Raw genomic sequence first — 19333 nt, 5'->3', positions numbered from 1 at the left:
ATTTAATATGCTTTTTAATTGGTTTTAAATAATCTTAATTTTCTGTTGTTTTTATTTTTATACTTATTTTGTGATTGTTTTATAATAGTTTTGAATCCTCTTTTCCACATATAGCACTTTTAACTGACATTGTGAGCTACTGTTTATAAATAAACTTGCCCTGCTTTATATTATGCATCATAGTTCATGTGGGCTTAAGCCCTACTCACACAGGATAAGTATTATCTGGGGACCCTGTGCAATTTAGAAAATGCCCCCTTTAATATCTGAATTTCGTGAGGCCAGTGATTTTACTCCAATTATCCCACTTATCTCTTGGATTTAGATGGTCAAGGTTATGTTTTTTCAAGTTAGATGAATTCGGAAAAGTTGATAACACTTTAGTTTAAGGGTGCTTTCGCACCTGTAGATCGACTGTTTTGTTCCGAAACAGGGATTAAAATTGTTACAATGTTGCTCTTTCTGCGGTTTGCTTTCACATAGCAAAGTTTCTAAACAGACCAATATAGCTAAAACAAGTCAAACAACTCGTCACATCGGTTCACGGTTTATTTTTCTAGAGTCCCGCTCAGCTGTCATGCGTCCTTATTTTAAGTTAGGCAATGAGCAATGAGACATTATAAGCGAAAAGATTGTGATTTAATTTTGAATGGTAACACCCACAGACATCATCAAATATAAATCAAAGGTAAGACTTCCTCATACATAGCCTTGGCTAGAATTATGCATTATAGTCTTTACATTATAGAGAGAAATCACAGATAAACCAAGACTGCAGTTCGGTCAATTTTCCTAATGGATAAACAGCTCTCGTTAATATTTCAGCATGCTTTTACTTTCATATTTGCTATAAAACACACATTTACCGGTAGGAATTATGACATCCTGCCCCACTCATAATTCTCTCTTCATATAGCTATATACAGTTGAAGTCCGAATTATTAGCCCCTCTTCGAATTTTGTTTTCTTTTTAAAATTTTTTCCCAAATTATGTTTAACAGAGCAAGGAACTATATATAGGAATTCACAGTATGCCTGATAATATTTTTTCTTCTGGAGAAAGTCTTATTTGTTTTATTTCGGCTAGTATAAAAACAGTTTTTAATTTTTCATGAACCATTTTATGGTCAAAATTATTAGCCTCCTTAAGCAATATTTTTTCGATAGTCAACAGAAAAAAACCATCGTTATACAATAACTTGCCTAATTACCCTTACCTGCCTAGTTACCCTAATTAACCTAGTTAAGCCTTTAAATGGCACTTTAAGCTGTATAGAAGTGTCTTGAAAAATATCTAATAAAATATTATTTACTGTCATCATGGCAAAGATGAAATAAATCAGGTATTAGAAATGAGTTATTAAAACTATTATGCTTAGAAATGTGTTGGAAAAAATTTGCTCTCCATTAAACAGAAATTGAGGCAAAAATAAAAAGTGGGGCTAAGAATTCAGGGGGGGCTAATAATTCTGACTACAACTGTATGCCTAATACACATCCATAATACAATGTGATAGACTGGTTCGTTGGATCATATTGCTTTCTCTGTACAATCGATACGCTCCAGAGTTCGTTTCAATCGTGCCGAGATCCCCTCATTCAGGTGATCTCAGATTGATTGTTTTGGTGCAGATTCGAGCGCGATGCCTGGATTCACATATGCCAAATGAACCACGCTAACTGGGGAAATGAGCCTGAAACAAACATCTAGGTGTGAAAGCACCCTAAGTAACAACTGACACTATTTTTCTACTAGCTTATTACCTGCTTGGTATTAAGATATTAACTGTATATTAGCACTTATAAAGTATGATCTTATTTTACATCCCTAATCCTACCCATTATCTAAAACCAACGACTACATTACTAACTTTTTATAAATAGCTAATTAGTAGTTTATAGAGTGAAAAGTCTTGGTTAATGGTTTGTTAATACCGTTAATAGCGTATTAAAATAAAGTGTGACAAAAAACTCTTGGTGGTCTGCAAAATATGGTAGGTCATTTACAGGGAACTTTTTACAGTACAAATGACAGAAAAGGCAGATTCAAGCTAGATTAAGCTCACAGACAACATCTGCAATTATCACAAAGGTCCTTAGGTAATACTAACCCAGTCCGAATAGGAATTGGCTGCCAAAAATAATGATCAAAAAGAGCAAAAAAGATTATGCTGTGGCGCAAGGTTATGTTCCCTCCAGCTGCAGACACTGCACACCAGACATGGAAAGTGCTGCATTATTAAACTTAATCATTTCAATGTGCTATGCAAAGGTTGGTTTGTTGCATAATCAAACAAAAACTAAAGAACAGTGTAAGTCAAACTCAAAATAGCTCAATATTCTGAGGATAGTCTGTGGATATTCCTTTCACGAACCCATATACTAATCTATGCATAAAGCCTACAAAAAGAAATGCAAAGTCCACTCTAATAATGTGCCGACACAACATTTCTATGCAGTATACGTGTTCCTGCTGGTTGCAATAGTGCTATGTTGTCATGGCAACGCTGGTAAACTCATGCCTCTCGACTCATTCACCATGATTAAAATGTGGTTATTTTATTTTTTAATCAGTATAATGTAAGTTATTGAGTTAACTTTAAAAGTTATTACAAAAAAGTATGTAACTTAATAAGTAATTATTATGAAGCAATTTCAGCTTTTCAGCCAAATGCATCCAGAATTTTCAGTTTTGGACTAAATTTTTAATTTTGGTGTATCCCTAGTGCATAACAGCTGAAATCTTTTGCCTGTGCAACACATTAAAAACTAAACAATTGGACATATTTGATCAATTGTTTTATCCATTTTTCCATCGGAGCAGAAGTTATGGACAGCACACATTTGTGGTGCTGTGAATCAGGATCGGGTTTCAGCTGCTCTTGACCACAGGAAAATTTCAAACTTTGATCTGAGGGCTCTCATGACTCAGTGTAAAAGCATCTGGGCATTCCGTCCCAACCCTCGCTCCCCTGTGTGCATGTGTGCTGGGATAATAGAGCTAAAGTCATGTTTACAAAGTGTGAGTCATTGTATTTGATGACAAGAACAAATAGGCTGCTCTTTAGAGACAACACGTGTGTGGCCCTAATATACATGGTGTAACATATCAAATGTGAACTGGACGAAATACAACCCTAGAATAAGACATCTCAGTTCAGCGTATGCATAGAGGATTTAAAGCAATAGTTTACCCAAAAATGAACATTTCTTACTATTTTATTATTTTCTCACCCTAAAGTGATCATTTGTTGAACACAGAAGAGGAAATTATGAAAAAAGCAGAAAACTCATAACCATTGAATACCATAATTTTGTTTTTTCTACTATGGTTGTCAATGGTTACAGGTGTCCAACATTCTTCAGTAAGGGTATCACCATACTGGAATTCGGTACCAATCGATACTGCGACTTTAAAAACGTCCAATTCCCGATAACATCTGAGCGCTGTCAACAGAAATGACTGTGATTGGACGTGAAGGTCAACAGTTCACCAAACTCACTGCTGTTTACTCAGAGAACGAGCAAAGCAGCAGTGTTAAAGAACGTGCTCAACAGTGCTCAAATTTTTAGCAGCGGTGTTAAGGAACGTGCTCAACAGCGCTCAAATGTTAGCAGCGGTGTTAAGGAACGTGCTCAACAGCGCTCAAATGTTAGCAGAGGTGTTAAGGAACGTGCTCAACAGCGCTCAAATGTTAGCAGCGGTGTTAAGGAACGTGCTCAACAGCGCTCAAATGTTAGCAGCGGTGTTAAGGAATATGCTCAACAGTGCTCAAATGTTAGCAGCGGTGTTAAGGAATATGCTCAACAGTGCTCAAATGTTAGCAGCGGTGTTAAGGAACGTGCTCAACAGCGCTCAAATGTTAGCAGCGGTGTTAAGGAACGTGCTCAACAGCGCTCAAATGTTAGCAGCGGTGTTAAGGAATATGCTCAACAGTGCTCAAATGTTAGCAGCGGTGTTAAGGAACGTGCTCAACAGCGCTCAAATGTTAGCAGCAGTGTTAAGGAATATGCTCAACAGTGCTCAAATGTTAGCAGCGGTGTTCAGGAACGTGCTCAACAGCGCTCAAATGTTAGCAGCGGTGTTAAGGAATATGCTCAACAGTGCTCAAATGTTAGCAGCGGTGTTAAGGAATATGCTCAACAGTGCTCAAATGTTAGCAGCGGTGTTAAGGAACGTGCTCAACAGCGCTCAAATGTTAGCAGCGGTGTTAAGGAACGTGCTCAACAGCGCTCAAATGTTAGCAGCGGTGTTAAGGAATATGCTCAACAGTGCTCAAATGTTAGCAGCGGTGTTAAGGAATATGCTCAACAGTGCTCAAATGTTAGCAGCGGTGTTAAGGAACGTGCTCAACAGCGCTCAAATGTTAGCAGCGGTGTTAAGGAACGTGCTCAACAGTGCTCAAATGTTAGCAGAGGTGTTAAGGAACGTGCTCAACAGCGCTCAAATGTTAGCAGCGGTGTTAAGGAACGTGCTCAACAGCGCTCAAATGTTAGCAGCGGTGTTAAGGAATATGCTCAACAGCGCTCAAATGTTAGCAGCGGTGTTAAGGAACGTGCTCAACAGCGCTCAAATGTTAGCAGCGGTGTTAAGGAATATGCTCAACAGTGCTCAAATGTTAGCAGCGGTGTTAAGGAACGTGCTCAACAGCGCTCAAATGTTAGCAGCGGTGTTAAGGAACGTGCTCAACAGCGCTCAAATGTTAGCAGCGGTGTTAAGGAATATGCTCAACAGTGCTCAAATGTTAGCAGCGGTGTTAAGGAACGTGCTCAACAGCGCTCAAATGTTAGCAGCGGTGTTAAGGAACGTGCTCAACAGCGCTCAAATGTTAGCAGCGGTGTTAAGGAATATGCTCAACAGTGCTCAAATGTTAGCAGCGGTGTTAAGGAATATGCTCAACAGTGCTCAAATGTTAGCAGCGGTGTTAAGGAACGTGCTCAACAGCGCTCAAATGTTAGCAGCGGTGTTAAGGAACGTGCTCAACAGCGCTCAAATGTTAGCAGCGGTGTTAAGGAATATGCTCAACAGTGCTCAAATGTTAGCAGCGGTGTTAAGGAACGTGCTCAACAGCGCTCAAATGTTAGCAGCGGTGTTAAGGAACGTGCTCAACAGCGCTCAAATGTTAGCAGCGGTGTTAAGGAATATGCTCAACAGTGCTCAAATGTTAGCAGCGGTGTTAAGGAATATGCTCAACAGTGCTCAAATGTTAGCAGCGGTGTTCAGGAACGTGCTCAACAGCGCTCAAATGTTAGCAGCGGTGTTAAGGAATATGCTCAACAGTGCTCAAATGTTAGCAGCGGTGTTAAGGAACGTGCTCAACAGCGCTCAAATGTTAGCAGCAGTGTTAAGGAACGTGCTCAACAGCGATCAAATGATAGCAGCGGTGTTAAGGAATGTGCTCAGCAGTGCTCAAATGTTAGCAGCGGTGTTAAGGAACGTGCTCAACAGCGCTCAAATGTTAGCAGCGGTGTTAAGGAACGTGCTCAACAGTGCTCAAATGTTAGCAGCGGTGTTAAGGAACATGCTCAACAGCGCTCAAATGTTAGCAGCGGTGTTAGGGAACGTGCTCAACAGCGCTCAAATGTTAGCAGCGGTGTTAAGGAACGTGCTCAACAGCGCTCAAATGTTAGCAGCGGTGTTAAGGAACGTGCTCAACAGCGCTCAAATGTTAGCAGCGGTGTTAAGGAACATGCTCAACAGCGCTCAAATGTTAGCAGCGGTGTTAAGGAACGTGCTCAACAGCGCTCAAATGTTAGCAGCGGTGTTAAGGAACGTGCTCAACAGTGCTCAAATGTTAGCAGCGGTGTTGAAGAACGTGCTCAACAGTGCTCAAATGATAGCAGCGGTGTTAAGGAACGTGCTCAACAGTGCTCAAATGTTAGCAGTGGTGTTGAAAAACGTGCTCAACAGTGCTCAAATGATAGCAGCGGTGTTAAGGAACATGCTCAACAGCGCTCAAATGTTAGCCGGAAATTAACATTTTTAAAATTTCTGTATGAATTAGTACCAAATTCCAGTATTGTGACAACACTATTTTCTCTTCTTTTGTGTTTAACCTCCTAAACAATTCCGTGATGAGGAATTGGTTATTCCAAATATGTAATTTAATTGTAAGCATGGCAAGCAGTTTTAGAGAGTTTGATGTTTCCCCATTCAGACAGAATGCCAGAGCATACTACCCGAGAGGCGTTTTAAAGATGGCCGCTGAGTGAAATTAATTGCCATAAAGACTTTGACCTAGACCAGGGGTTTCAAACTTTTAGGACACGCGCCCCCCAAAGTTTGACAAATTTCACTCGCGCCCCCCCTCCGGACACGACTAACCGTAAATCAGCTTTCACAGAGTTCACAGAGCCCTGACGGTGTGGTTAAGTCGAACATTGAGTACGTTTACATGGGTAATATGATTTTAAAACAATTAGGACAATACCCTGATTAAGAGTCACCATGTAAACAGCGATTTTTAATTATTTTAATCTAACTAAAGTTATAACTGAACTAAATCGAAATGGAATTAAGACGTGGAGTATGAATATAGGCCTATTAGTGGCATTATTAAAGAAAAAAACCACAATCAAACTATTACCGCATGTAGGACTTTTCGCCATATTTTCCAACAAGATCCACACATGCAGCTGTTGGTAAAGGACCGCACACGTACATGCACGCAGACACACACACATCGCAAATGCGGAAGTTTTTTCTTTCCATTTGGTTTGCGTTATTAAATTCCTTAACACTTCCACCAGTCCTTACAACACAGACAACATATGCAATTATTTTAATCGCTTTCAGCAGTGTTTCATGTATATTCAAAGGGTTTTCTTTAAAACTGTACTAAAATTTTGCATTTACACCTCTGCATGTGGATTTGGGAAGTTTTTGAATTTGGGTAGGAAAAATCCAGGTGGAAACCCCAAAATAGCACTTGTCTTTAAGAAGTTAAAAGAACAAAAAACAACTCAAACTGGTTTAAAACAAGTCAAAATTAGGGGGTGATCTATCCCTCTAAGCACTCTCTCTTTCAACAGGACAAAAAGGTCAAAACGAATTAGCAAAAAAGACCTTTCTTCTAATATCTAGCAATGGAAAGTGGTTTAAAGCTGCAGCATAAACTAAAGGCAACTTCTTGTTTTAAAAAAATCTGTTTTATTACCTATTATCTATAGTATCTATATTATTTCTCTAATTAGTCTTAATACTTATTTCATCTCTTTACTTTATATACATGTACAGTCTAGAGTTCAAATGAGAAGATTACAGGAAAACCAAAATATTTAACATATTGATGTGAGATTAGATTCTACACTTTAAAAACAGTAAATGTCTTCCTACTGCAAAGAGAATTCAATTAATTTATCAATGATGTGGTCATTACACAGTAAATGCAATTACACCAAAGGAAAGTTTCGCTGGTGATTTGAATTCCTTGATTAAGTCTACTGCTATAATGGGTAGCAGTCAGAAGATCGTGAGATTGGCTACATATTAGCAGTAGTTTTATCAAAACATCAAACTAAATGTATGTGTGTGTAGATGTGTATCCTCACCGTGCCACGACGGAGTGCAAACTGAATGGAGTCTAGATCGGACACAGGGCACCAGATCTCAGCGATCAGACACTTCTGGGTGACATCGATGTTACAGAGGTTTAGTGTGTGATAAATGGCTTTCATCTTGCGGACCTTGATGAACCACACTCGGACAGTTTTGGCAGCTGCCTGCAAAACACGCTGCCTGTGATCCTCCGTCTGGTTCAGCACCTGAAAGTATAACAGAAATGTCAGATCAATGGACAGAGGTGATAGAGTCAGACCATTAGAGCTAAATAGTTTTTATTACACATTGTTATACTACAGATGTTACTACTTCAATGTGTTCCTTTTGCCGCCATTCATACCGCGGCGACGGCGGTACTTGGTGCGCCAGCAGCTTTTGACCGCTGGGTGGCAGTTTAACCACAGATATTCAGCTTATTGTTATACTGAATTGGTCATTGAAGATACAGTATAGAGAGATCACAATGATTGGTCATTTAGTTTCATGAAAATTAAAGTGATGAAAGAGAGACAAAGTCAAGATGGCATAGCTAAAAGGAAGTTCTTATGTAATCTCATTTTACTGGAGCATTTTAATGTCGATCAAAAGCAAATCTGCAGTCCTAGTTGTTTCATAGTCACGAAACATACAATCAAAACTAGAGAGAGTGTATAGCGCAAACCTCAGAGGGGTCAGTGGATTACTTTTGAGATGTAGATTTGTCAAATAAATCAAGAAATTGACCCTAAGGAGCCAAAAAAAAATTTGTGGAGCTAGTCTGCAAAAATCTGAATCTCTCCATCTGAATAACAGGCATCATATCAGAAATCCAGTTCTGGAATGAGGGGGGTAATGATGATGAAGCAATAGTCTTTTAGCCACTACCATGCCTTGCATTAAAGACGCTTGCACTGTTTGAGGGAGAGAAGATGCGTTTTGTGAAAACCCAAAAATAGCAAGTTCGCCATCTGGCAGAAAAAGTGTACTATAAGCCTTGGAGTACCAGTCAAATATGTTGGTCCAGAATCTGTTCAGTAGGGGACAGAGCCAAAAGGCATGAGCAACCGTGTCCCTCTGCTATCTTGCATCTATCGCACATTTGTGAGACAGAAGGAAAGATTTTATGAAGCTTGGCTTTAGTGTAGTGTAGACGATGTATGACCTTGCATTGAATCAGTGGGTGAATGATGTTGTCTGAGCATGACTGTACTGAAGTCAAACAATTGTCCCATGCGTCTACAGAGAGTTCGATTTCACAAAATGCCTGATTTGCAAATAACGGAAAAAATGTGTATGAGGGGGGTACAAATTTTCCCTTAACTGACTGAAAGAAGCAAAACGCCCCTCTACATAAAGATCCTTGATAAAACACAAACCTCCAAACATAAGTTTTATCAGTCCATGCCGGTAAGAATGAATGATTCTGACAGATTGGTGCATATACAAAGGTCTCTGGTAGGGTTAGAGCTTTACTTATTTGGTTAAAAATTCTTACTGAGTTTTTCAATAAAAAAAACTCAGTTTATTTAAAACTTTAGGCTTGTTCAGCTTAGAGAACAACACCTTTAGGGAGGTCCCCAAAGCCAAATTGGCCTCCACTTGCACCCATAGAGCGGTCTCTGCCACAGAGTTAACTGGTGCATCCTCCAGCCAGAACATTAAAGCTCTAGTAAATGTAGAAATGTAACCTGAAGTACGCTTCCTTTGGTCCGGACCAAGTTTAAATATAATACATTGTAGCGTTTTTCAGCCGTTTTGGTTCTGTTTCACAACAGACTGGCTGCTTTTAAAGGAAGCAGTTGAAACAAGCCAAAAAGCAGTCACGTGACAACATCCACACCAGTCGATGTCTAGACTAATTATCTGAACTGCTTTATTGTTATCTGACCTTTATTATTATCTGACCTGAACTTTTGATTAGTCAGAATTAACATGCAGGAAATTCACGAAAGCAAACAAAGAGTGGAGGAAAAATCAGCAGGCAGTATGGACCTCCTCACAAATGCACACTTGTTGTAAAGTGAAAAAAAAACTTTCACATCCCAGAATGCACATCGCAGCTGACTATGGCTGCTATTTTATTCTAAAAAAAAAGCAAAGTACTTTTTGCACTTGGGCTAGCAAGGTCGGTTCACGTTCTCACCACATATGAATCAATCCCGGGTTCATTTTTAAAGCATACCGAGACCACCTCTTCGAGCACGTCTTGGTACGACTGCCACATTCACACCAGCCCAATCGAACCGGCAAACGAAAAGGGAAACTCATTTTACATTTAAATCAAACTAAATGAGGCAGGTGTGAAAGTTCCCTAAAACCATTCACTCACTTAAGAGTCTGAACTGACATAAATATGAATGACTTTAAAATGACTTTAATTAAAAAAGTACAAGCATACAGGAGTGTCTGATTCATTCAAAAAGGGACTAAATAATAGCAGAGTAATTTGTTTTGTGCACAGAATAAGTTGTGTAGTAATTAACCATGCAGCACCATCTCAATTTAGGCGCAGGTGACAGCTTTGGCATGAACAGGATAATTAAAGATCCACATGTTGGCTACGAATCCCAAACCCAGTTGTGTGAGCGTAGCCTGTGGGTCTTCTATTTAAGTCAGGTGAATTTCTCAATCATTCAGGAGTGGCCAGGGACAAGCGCCAGCATCTGGTTGGCATGTTACAGACAGATAGAGTGGCAACATTAATGTCCAAGTGTGCATTCTCACACACATGGGCAGGACACACATAGTCTCCAACTCTGAAATCAGACACACTCGCCCACGCTAGAATATCCCACATGCTCGCCCACGCTGGAAATACACAGAGGCTCAGCCATGCTGACAAATCAGCCAAACTCGCCTGCTCCGGGATTTATGTAATCCTCAATTGGTCAATACAGCAACCAGAAAACACAAACAAGGCATGTGCATTGAACTAAAAGACAGCAAGTTGTTTCTAAAGCTAGAAGAGGAGCACGGGAACATTAACAATTCAGGGCTGACAGACTGACACAGACACATAGTGATCATTCTCTCTCACTTCAGGGACAAACAGGCCCGCTAATAGCTAGAGGTGAGTCAGTGATGAGGAACTCGAGTGTGCACTTCGTCCCGGCCCTGTCAGCACTCTTGCACTTGGATGGGTTCCTTCTTTGCTTTTGAATAGCAAACGGATATGTATGGTACATTTCTAAATGTGTGGGTTGAGAGGGAATCAGCAAATAAGTGTGGCAAACATAAAGAGCAAACTCCATTGGGAAGTGGGTATGAGATTATACTGTAAAATCCAAAAAGTTAAGATAACTCAAACCATTTGAGGAAACCGATTGCAACAAACCATTGAAGTTCAAAAACTAATCCTAATGAGTACTGTCAACTTATTACATTTGATTAAACGAAGCAATTTGAGCAGTAAAACCCAATAAAGAGAACTTAAATCAACCGAGTACTGTAAAACTCAATAAGTTTAAGCAACTCAAACAATGAGGAAACCGATTGCTACAAAGCATTGGAGTTAAATCTATATGAGTACTGTGAACTTACTCTATTTAAGTTGAAGTGATGAAGTATTTAATTAACTTAAACTTTATGTAATGCAGAAAATGAGGACGGAAATGTAGAATCTGGTAATTAATCAGAAAAGCAGCTATTTTATTACTGGATTCAATAATTTCATGGGTATTTTTCACACCATAATACTGAAAGTTATGGAATTTGGCAAATTTTCGATTAATAAATTTAATGCAGGACAGTGTACCTACGAAAGTAAGATACCGTCATATCAAGTAGCACTGTTCAATTATGGAAAAAATTATAACCATGATTATTTCGGTCAATATTGTAATCATGATTTTTAATCATGTAGTTAACTCAAAATTAACTCATACTTGAAAACTCACTACTTTACGCTCGCCTATTCGTGAGGTGTGCATTCTTAGTTTGTTTTATGTTTCTAGATATTTGCATGTTTTATCAATTTTGAATGTTTTAGCAGTTGTGAATGTTTTGTCTTCAATGATTAAATTATACTGTTATTCTAAACTGTTTTATATCTGTATCTTTTTTTGTGTAAAGCGCTTTGAGAATTAAGTTTTAAAGGCACTATATGAGAATACATTATTATTATTATTAAAGATTTTGATTGGGCTATTTGACTAAATTTCCATCTCTATTAAGTTCTCTTTTGCACTTTCAATACATTAATAAAATCGAATACACAATAAATGAAGTACGTTCCATGCTGAAAAAGTGACACTAAATGATTTTACTGATTAACACTAATTAATGCTGACTAATGGAAAGGGGGTGGGTTATGGCACAATAATTGTTTTATTTCGATTATTGTTTTTTTCATAATCGTTGGAGGCCAAATCGAAATTGAATTTCAATTAATTCATTTAAAGTACATTAAAGTACATTTAAGTTTTTTCCCAAAATATATTTATTTGCATTAGTTTCAGAACTAAAACATGAGAGGGGGATTACAAACTTATTCTGGAACATCAGGAATATAAATAACAATTAAGGTGGAAGATAAATAAATGCATAAATAAATAATGAATAAATTACATAAAATTATTATAATAACAATCAATTATTGAAAATAGTTACAGATTTTTGTACATTGCAGTTCTCGCATTTACAATGTGTTATTCTGTGTTTTGATGGTTAAATCAAGTTTGTTAATTGTTTTGCTGGAACACAAGATATCTGAATATTACAACAGACGTCAAAAAGTGTTTGACAGCCTAACATCAAGTGCATTTGGCTCAAAATCTCTTCACAACAAAACTGTTAACATTAAAGTTTGGTTTTAATTTTAATTATAATTTTATTTTAACAAAAAAAAAAACAGATTTAAAACAATAGACAAACATAGAAATAAATGTTTAGAAATTAATTAAACAGTAATAAATGTAAACCGCAAAACTACTTTTTTTTCCCACATCCAATTTCCATGTTCCACTGACATGTTTTAGGAAGCTCAACTAAAGCAGAAATTCAATAGGAGCTAGTGTTTCTTTTCATATACCAATAAACTTCCGGTGAACGGTTAATGTGACTTTTCAATTTTATACGGTTCCTTTTACAGCACCGATGCTATAATGTAATTAAAATATAATAAGTTAAATAGATTTCGGCATTCATTTAGTTGTTGAAGCGTAAACCGAGAAGAAAAGCCATTTACACGCACGCGCCCATCAGGATCAGCAGGGTAGTAAAATAAATGTTCATATTTTAAAGACATGGTGCGGAAAAATGTGATTTAACTCAGTGCTTCTTGTACATTCTGAGACCCACTTTATAGCATATATCATTTAGGCAGTGAAGAACATTCATTTTTAAAGAAAACAGACCTTAAACGCATAGATTTTGTTATGGCACAGAGTTCACCGAAAGTGTTTGACCCAGGTTACTGACAAATTAAAAGTCCCCTGCATACTTCTGCATACAGCCTTTTGGCTCAAAATCTTAAAAAGTTGTCCTGCAATGATTGAATGTAAAATTTCATGGAGATAAAAACAAGACAATAATGAACCGACTTCTTCACAGTCATTTTTGTTCATGTCAGAAATTAAATACAGCTTTACCTTGACAATGGTCAATTAAATCAATTCAGATTATTTATTTAACTAGGCATTAAAACAAGAAAAATGACATGACTTGTGAAACTCTTACATGCCACTGTGCAATCTTTGAATAAATCAAACTTGAGAACTAAAGGAGTGGTGAACTGTCCTGCCATGTGCAGAACATCCAGACTGTGTGGGCATCTGTGCGGGCAGGAAGGCATGGGTACTATGTAAATGTGCGAGGACACACTAACCCAAAGTTTTCCTTCCCTAATAAGGCACGGTGATATTCTCTTATAGACCCAGATATGTAACACCCTCCTTTAGTCCCCCATTATGCCTGGTAGAAGCCCTAATGACTAACAGAGGGAGATTCCTTCAGCTGTACAGACAGACAGACAGACAGACAGACAGACAGACAGACAGACAGACAGACAGACAGACAGAGAGATGAGTTAATGCAGCCAAGTAGTCTATTCTGTACAATCAACCAGCACTTTACTTTAGACCAATATGGAGTAAATGTCAGTTACATCACTTGCAGTTGTGCATGAATACTGGTTGCAGAAATACACTGATAACAAGTGGAGGGAAACTTTTAAAATCAATGCCTTTGGTGTAAAAAAAAAAAAAAACATAGCACTCCTGGAATTCTGGACCCGCACGAATGCCCACAGCAATCGTTCTGACTATATATCTTCACAATATATCGTTTTTGCATCAATGTATGAATATGCAATAGAAGGCTGTGCAATGTGGAGTCAGGATTATAGTTGACCAGGTACAATAGCTCAACAGTTTAACCATCATAAAGTGAAAGTTTATCACTTGCTTGTGTTTTAAAGGTTTGTGTTACGGCTGTGCGATTAATCGAAATCGAATCGCAATCATGTTTTGAAACGTTGCAATTGATATATATATTATTTAATTTCCCCCACCCAGAGCAAATGCGTGCATGGCGTCTGTGTGTGACAGTCTTACTAGCCAATTGAGTGAGCACGCTTTCGTTAGTTGCAGAATATTAAAGCAGTTTAACAATTTAAATGCCTTTTATTAGATATTACGTCATTCAATGTGACTATACGCATGACTTTACGGAGAGTTTAAGACCTATTAACTATGCTTTGCTTAAAGAACACGTTAACAAATTTAGTTACAAACTAGCTAGTAGTTACAAAGCCCCTAATGTGGACTTTAACTTCCAGTTTAAGAAAGAACTTACAAACAGCTGGTACAACCCTACTCAGGAGATAACTAATGCCATAACGCATTACCTCGCTAAAGACACGGTGCCTTTTAATGCAGTGACCAAAGAGGGATAAAAAAAAAAAAAACTCATCTAAGTGCAGGATAGGAGATAAACACTTCCATCTCACACCTATTTCAGCCATTTTGGAGTACCACAGCTGAATATTTAACATCATGATATTTTGTGCAGCATCTGGGATTAATATTTTGTTTTAGACAATATAAGCTGCAGAAAGGCTCTTATTAGCTATATTAGTTTGCTGAGTGTTTTGTGCTTTTGTAATTATTATTTTTTTTTTATTTGTACAATAAGCTACACCAACTCCCTAATTTGAGTTGTTTACAGAAAGGTAAGGTCATTTTATCTGTGTTTACTGTTTGCTCTAGAGAAAAATGATGATTTCATTTCTGAATATTGAAAAACAGATTTGAATAAATGTTTAAGTAAGTTAATATCTTTTTGTTCCCTTTTTTAACTAACACTTAATGCATTTTAGAAGTAAGAAGCTATGATACAGATTATTGAGCTTCAGCTTGACAACAAAATTAAATCGCAAATCTTAGCGAAATCGTAATATTGGTCACAATGAATTATTACATTTGCAGCTTTAACAATTGTATTTGCAAATATATTTAATCATTTCTACAATGAAGAGAATAAACCTTTTTGTAGATTTGATTATGTTATTTCTGTACCTGTATACCTGTTAGACTCAATCATTTGTATATTTGCTTTATTTCTCTCTGCTTGGAATTTGTTTATTATATTTTTTGCACTCCCCTACAAAATCATCCCAACCGATCTAAAATGATTGGTCAAGTTATCGAGAAAAAAAAAGAGAAATAAATATCAGAAAAATTAGATTTCACAATGTACGTTTTCTCAATATTGTGCAGCCCTAATTCTGACTGAATTCTAGACTGTATAATGAATGCTATTTTTGTCAGGTTTACATTCGAAGCTCCTGTTGATGTTTAAGACTGAAGCTTTAAATGTCTGTTGTTATACATTATTTGTAATATTTAACTAAGTTTCTCTCCTGGCAAATGGGAGAGCAATATTTCGTTTTTTTTCCTCAATTGAAGGCTTTGAAATTGGAAATGCCAATAATCATGGATTAAAGCAGAAGAATGTGTTGATAAAAACATCTTAATTTCTCAATTTATTTCAATAGGCTACATTATGACTATTAAACTTTACAATGCTTTGGAGTCAATGCATAATAAAAATCTTTATAAACATGTATGAAAAAAGTTGCCTAAACTGCAATAATATGTCATTATTTTGGCAAGATTTTGGTCAATTTTATTATATATGGCTGTTCAAGAAATAATACACAAAACTCAATTTGGGAAAAGGATATACAGAATGCGATAGGGGATAAGGACTGGAAAAGTATTTTGTCAAATACTGGTAAATACGTAAGAGAAGCTAGAGGATGATTTACTTAGTATAAAATTATGCACCGGTTTGGCAGATAATAATGTTAGTTGGAAATGTCAAAAAGAAAGAGGCACATTTATTCATTGCATTTGGAACTGCTCACTAGTTCAGCCTTTTTGGCACCAAACCCTAAATATTCTGAGTAAATGGCTTAGAACATTAATACCACTGTCACCAAGGTTATGCTTTCTGGGAGAGAGGGAACAGATGCCAAATATTACAAAAGGAGAGTTCACAGTGATCATGGAGGGAATTTCAGTCATCTTAAAACACTGGAAAACTCCCAAAATTCCAGAGTTAAAAAAACAGCTTCGTACGAATGTTTACTTTACAAATTACATAATAAGGACAAAGCAGGGGTCGCTGTATGTATCCCAGTGTGGGAAGACTTTTGGTGTTATGTGATGACGTCTTGTAACACAATTTAAAATTACTCTCTTAATAATATTGTACTTTTGTCCATAGTTACCACTGTATACATCATGGTTTTACATTTAGTAGGCCTACAGTGATCATTTGTAATACGTCTTTGTATTATTTTGTCATGAACCAGAAGAAAACAATAAAAAAAAAAACTTTAATAAAAAAAATACAAAATAAATAATACCAATAATAATAATAATAATAACAATACACAAAACTGAAATCTTGATAAAATAATGTTAGAATAAATAACAAATTAGAAAATTTTAAATTTAACGACTTAATGTTAAATAAAGGTCATATTAGTTCCAGTGTAAAATAGATGAAAACTGCTATTAGTATACTTTTAAAGCATCAATTTACATAAACATAAACAACAGGTCTGCATGATTGCAAATAATGTTTATAGGGGATGTATTGTATTAACTTAGCTTTAAAGTCACAGCATTAAACACATTGTATACCAGTGGTACCAAAAGTGGGGGTCGGGATCTCGCTTGGTGATTTCCAAAAATCAAATTCACTTTATTAAACTATTCAAATAAAAATCCATCAGCCTTTAAATTTTTTTTGCGACCCCTGGGGTGATTAGGTTAAATTAAAGACACAGCACATATATTTTATGGCACTAGGTTAAACTTTCTGACACCTTTAAGGCACTCACATACATTAAAAATAACTGAACATTGAGGATGGTCTCAGAGTGGCTTTCTCCAAAATTAAATGATGAATAGACTTGGGCCTATTGGTGTGTGTACGCCATTGTGTGCAAGGTTTATATACTTATACCTCAGAAGATATTGGGGGTCACAGGCTAAAAAGTTTGGAAACCCCTGTTATATACCTCTACTACTATTAACATTTTATATAAAATTCAATTATTTTACTTCAAAATTCTGGCTTTTTCCCCCTTGCAAATCCAAGTTTATATCTCCTAATTCCAGTAATTCTCCAATTAGTCTTAAAGATTAATTTTAACTTGATGGAAATAGTAAAAAAATAAATACAGAGGAGAAAATTGGAAAAAAGACACAACTGTGCAGTCTAATTCTGCTGTTTTCGAAGTGACATGATCCCCAGGGGGCGCCACATGTCAGAGAGGGTGAAAAGAATGATAAATGTAGCAAGTAAAACATTTTAAATAAATAAATACAATTAAAAATACATTCAATGTAAATGAGTTATAATAAGCTAAATCTGACTCATATCACAAATTCTCACAATCATGGCTGCATGACAAGACTTGCTTGTTTTTAACACTTGCAGAATTTGTTTTATGTATGCTTAAGCCTTTATTTCCTCACAATTCATGTGCTCAAATAACAAGTAAATCTTTATGTTTTATTATTTTTATTTTTTTGCCAAAGGGAGACGTACCTACTGTAATTTATTTAACGAAGTATTTAGCTTTAACAAACTCTCCCCTGCTTTACCCCAGTACATCACTGGGGTTTAAACCATCTTCTCATATGATTCCATTACAGCACTTAGCTGCACTTTATGAAGCAAATGAGATCAATTGATGTCCTGTCACATCATATCCACTCATATCACTTGTATGCATCTTATTATACAACCACTGATGTAATATTAACCTCTGTTCAGACTAAGAAGGGCGGGGACAAAACAGATCAAACAACAAACTACCTATTGCTAATGCATGTTGCTATAATCATCATCAAATCATCTGTTCATAAGGGCTCACGATCAGGTTAAGGCTGTTCATTCACATAGCGCTCAGGACAAAACAGATGAGAGATGCACACTGTGACAAGGACATATAGAGTTGGTTTAAACCACAAACAGGTGCCATTATGCTGGTCCTTATAGCATTATTACAGCAAATATACCAGATATTGACAATACAGTCTGAACAAGCAGATGTGATTTCATTGTCTTTTGTTAAAATGACAGTGCAAACACTTAGTCCAACATGTTCAGAATGGACCTAAATCCGCTAAATTAGATCAGATCAGGTCTGGACTGGTTTATAGGAGTTAATTAACTAAAAAGAAAATAACCTTAGAAAGAGAAATCCATTTTTGGGACAAAGAATTAAAGGAGATATATCTAGTTTGCTCAATTTTTTGTTGGAGAATGTGTGTGTGTGTGTGTGTGTGTGCAGGTTTAAATATACATACGAGAGTTCAGTTGTTATCACTTACATAGTGAGATATCAAAACGACCCACTACTGAGAACATTTAAGTGCTCCTAGTTGTTTTATTAACACGTTTTTATTAGTATCTAATGACTGGTGTGGAAATATAAATTCATATAATCTATATATAACTGAAAAGTTGTTTTTAGGGTGTGATAGACCTTAAAATGTCTTGGTTTCCTGAGCCCTGACTCCAAAGTAATGCAAATCGTCAGTTTCACAGCACGGCTGTGTCTATTGTCTTCTCAAGCCAGTCAACTGGTCGGGCGGTTTCTGTCCAGAACATCATTTGCACACTGTTTTAATGCTAAAATGTATCGTGAATGGGTACTTATATGCGGATGAGATCAGGGCTAGAAAGGCAATTTACCCTGCCAACAACAACACTTCATTTGCACGCTTTGTTTAGGTTTGTCTCCACCCCTATGAATCACTGTCTGTAAAATGTATAAAAACTTAGTGCCTGCTGTACAGTAGAGAGTTTCTTTCGATAACGCCACAGCCACGCTGAGTTCTTCTTATTAAAGGATTCTGCTTTGAAGACAACCAAAAGTTCTCCCTGGTTTTTTGGGCTGGTCTTAGATTTTCACAACAGTTTGGTGCCGTGAGCCAGACTACAGAAATTCACAACACTGGCATTTGTTTCTGTGAGGAACAAATCTGTTTAGGAGCTTAGGGGTAAGGAGCAACTGTTTAGGGGTAAGGGGCAGGCCATAGATAGTATCATTTACCTGATATAAAACAATGGAAGTCTATGTAATGTCCCCACTAAAAAAGGAAAACAACCGTGCGTGCGTGCGTGCATGTTTTAATATGCCTTACCATCTGAAGATCATCAATTCGAGTGTTAACTCCGGCTGCCATTTCTTTCCTTTCTTGAGGGGTCTCGGGACAGGGGTATAGAGATGCCCGAAACCTATCACAAACACATTAGTTACTTAAAACTTTA

The 19333-nt window shown here is 36.9% G+C and overlaps 1 protein-coding gene across 2 annotated transcripts in view; it reads right to left on the bottom strand.

The window, feature by feature from the left end:
- Window positions 1-19333, bottom strand: part of atp6v0a1a (ATPase H+ transporting V0 subunit a1a) — a 67236-nt gene that overhangs the window by 27538 nt on the left and 20365 nt on the right. For both annotated transcript variants that reach the window (XM_056453243.1, XM_056453244.1), the window contains exons 9-10: window positions 19207-19300; window positions 7552-7764 (exon numbers count right to left, since the gene is read on the bottom strand). In XM_056453243.1, coding sequence (XP_056309218.1) covers window positions 7552-7764; window positions 19207-19300 — 307 coding nt within the window. The remainder of the gene's footprint in view (window positions 1-7551; window positions 7765-19206; window positions 19301-19333) is intronic.

Source organism: Danio aesculapii, chromosome 3 (genome assembly GCF_903798145.1).
Source record: "Danio aesculapii chromosome 3, fDanAes4.1, whole genome shotgun sequence".
Lineage (NCBI taxonomy): Eukaryota > Metazoa > Chordata > Actinopteri > Cypriniformes > Danionidae > Danio > Danio aesculapii.
Note: the sequence above shows the minus strand (reverse complement) of the source record. Positions and strands in the feature narration are given on the sequence as shown.